Source organism: Rhagoletis zephyria, unplaced genomic scaffold (genome assembly GCF_001687245.7).
Source record: "Rhagoletis zephyria isolate East Lansing unplaced genomic scaffold, Rhagoletis_zephyria_1.1 Rzeph_scaffold_49857, whole genome shotgun sequence".
NCBI classification, from domain to species: domain Eukaryota; kingdom Metazoa; phylum Arthropoda; class Insecta; order Diptera; family Tephritidae; genus Rhagoletis; species Rhagoletis zephyria.
This window is the reverse complement of record NW_016206911.1, coordinates 1-2,093: the sequence shown is the minus strand read 5'-3', so window position 1 is coordinate 2,093 and position 2,093 is coordinate 1. Positions and strand designations below refer to the sequence as shown.

At 37.2% G+C, this 2,093-nt stretch overlaps 1 protein-coding gene across 1 annotated transcript; it reads left to right on the top strand.

The window, feature by feature from the left end:
* Nucleotides 1-837: 837 nt before the first annotated feature.
* LOC108355770 (uncharacterized) lies at nt 838-1,663 on the top strand (the record flags this gene model as incomplete). Its single annotated transcript, XM_017606904.1, has 2 exons — nt 838-882; nt 1,009-1,663. A coding segment is annotated over exon 2 (641 nt), but the record flags the coding sequence as incomplete, so codon positions are not given.
* Nucleotides 1,664-2,093: the final 430 nt, after the last annotated feature.

Here is a 2,093-nt window from a genome sequence, read left to right as displayed (position 1 = left end):
CTGTTACAATTTTATTATATGTATAGATAACCTCCGACAATCTGACGGAACTCTATTCAGTGTTTTTTTATTCCGAACAACGAAAACGGCTATCATTTTATGCAAATAGGTATAGAGATAGGACAGATTATAGCGAAACTCGTAAAAGCAAAACTTTGTGAAAAATTAAAAAAATTCTTCAAAATTTTCACATAAATTTTACCTTACTGAAAATTAAAGACAAAGTTACAATAGTTCAATGAGATTAAGAAATCTAGGAGAAAATGGTTCCTAATCGAATGATACTTACGCGTTTACGTAAATGTGTATCGATCCAGCCTTTCCAATAATTACCACTTTTCGCCATAACTACGGTATTGATAACATATGTAGCTGTGTAGAATTTCAGGACGTTAGCGTAAGCAGTTCCAGAGATAAGCCATATGAGAAGTTCAGTTTGTATGGAAGGAAGGAGCCACGCTCCTTTCCCAATGCATTTGCAATATATGCACCAGTGCTAAGTTCAGTTCCCCAGCGTAATTGGTTTTAGAGATATATTGGTTTTTTACGTTTTAGTTTTTCTTTAACATCTATTATGAACAAATATCGGCCTGTTGCAATTTTATTATTCTCAAATACTCTCGTTTGATTCCCATATGGCAACACTTAATTTATATTACAAATTTAACTGAATTAAAGTTTTCAAACCCGCTTCGAGAATATTTTCAAAAGTAAGCTTCCTAATCCTCTTTCTTTTAACCCTAGAGAGATAACCTACGTCTGAGAGACGTATGCCTTTTTAATTTTTCGCTCTCCCTCTCTCGAATGTTTTAGCACCACGTTGCTGTTTTTATTTTTCTCAGTCGTCTACAGTAGCTTGCCGGTGGTGGTTATTTTGTTGTGGTAAGTTCGATACTCTTTGAGTTTTGGCGATCGCATACGTCTCGGAGACGTATGGTTAGCTTTTGTGTGACTTTAACACTCAATTTGAATAAATTTGTTTTGATCGTGATTTCGTTTTTTCATCAGTTAAACCAAGAACAATGGCCCGAAATGGATGCTTAAATGACACTGAAATAAGTACGTATTTGCAAGGTTTATCGGACGATCCGGAATCATCTGATAACAGTGAAACAGAAAATGAATTATTTGAAGATGATGTTCAGAGCGATGTCGAAGATGAGGAAATCGCCAGTGAAGATCCTGATATCAACACAGCTTTTTTGGAGGACCAAGTTACAGGATCCTCCAATTGTGTTTCTTCTTCAGATAGCCGTATTCTTACGTTTTCTGAACCTACTATTAGAAGCAAAAGTAAGTACTGCTGGACAACGTCGAAAGGTAAAAACGTTGGCAGAGTTTCTTTATCCAACATTGTTCGAACGGCAAGAGGTCCTACTAGACAATGTAAATCATTGCTTGAGCCCCTTTCCTGCTTCAATGCATTTTTTACCGACGATATTATTCTGGAAATTGTAAAATGGACAAATGTGGAAATATCCCTGAAACGTAAAGATGGAATGACGACAGCAACTTATAGGGATACAAGTGAACACGAACTCCGCGCTCTGATTGGAATTCTCGTTTTGACAGCTGCGTTAAAAGATAACCATCTGGCAACCGATGAAATATTTGATAATACCTACAGTGTAACGCTATATACTTCAGCTATGAGTCGCGATAGGTTTAAATTTTTTATTCGATGCCTGCGAATGGATGACAAAGCATTGCGACCTTCTCTTCAACCTAATGACCGGTGTTTGCCTGTCAGAAAAGTGTGGGATATGTTCATTGAACAATGCCAAACCAGTTACACACCGGGGTCGCATACCACAATTGACGAACAGTTGCTGGGTTTTCGTGGCCGATGTCCATTTAAGATGTACATTCCCAATAAACCAAATAAATATGGGATCAAAATTGTAATGATTTGCGACAGTGCCACAAAATATATGTTCAATGCCATTCCATACCTAGGCAAATCGACTAATACTAACAACGTCCCTTTGGGGGAATATTACGTGAAGGAATTATCCAAACCAATACATGGGACTTTTCGCAATATTACTTGTGACAACTGGTTTACGTCAGTTCCACTGGCAAAGAACTTGTTA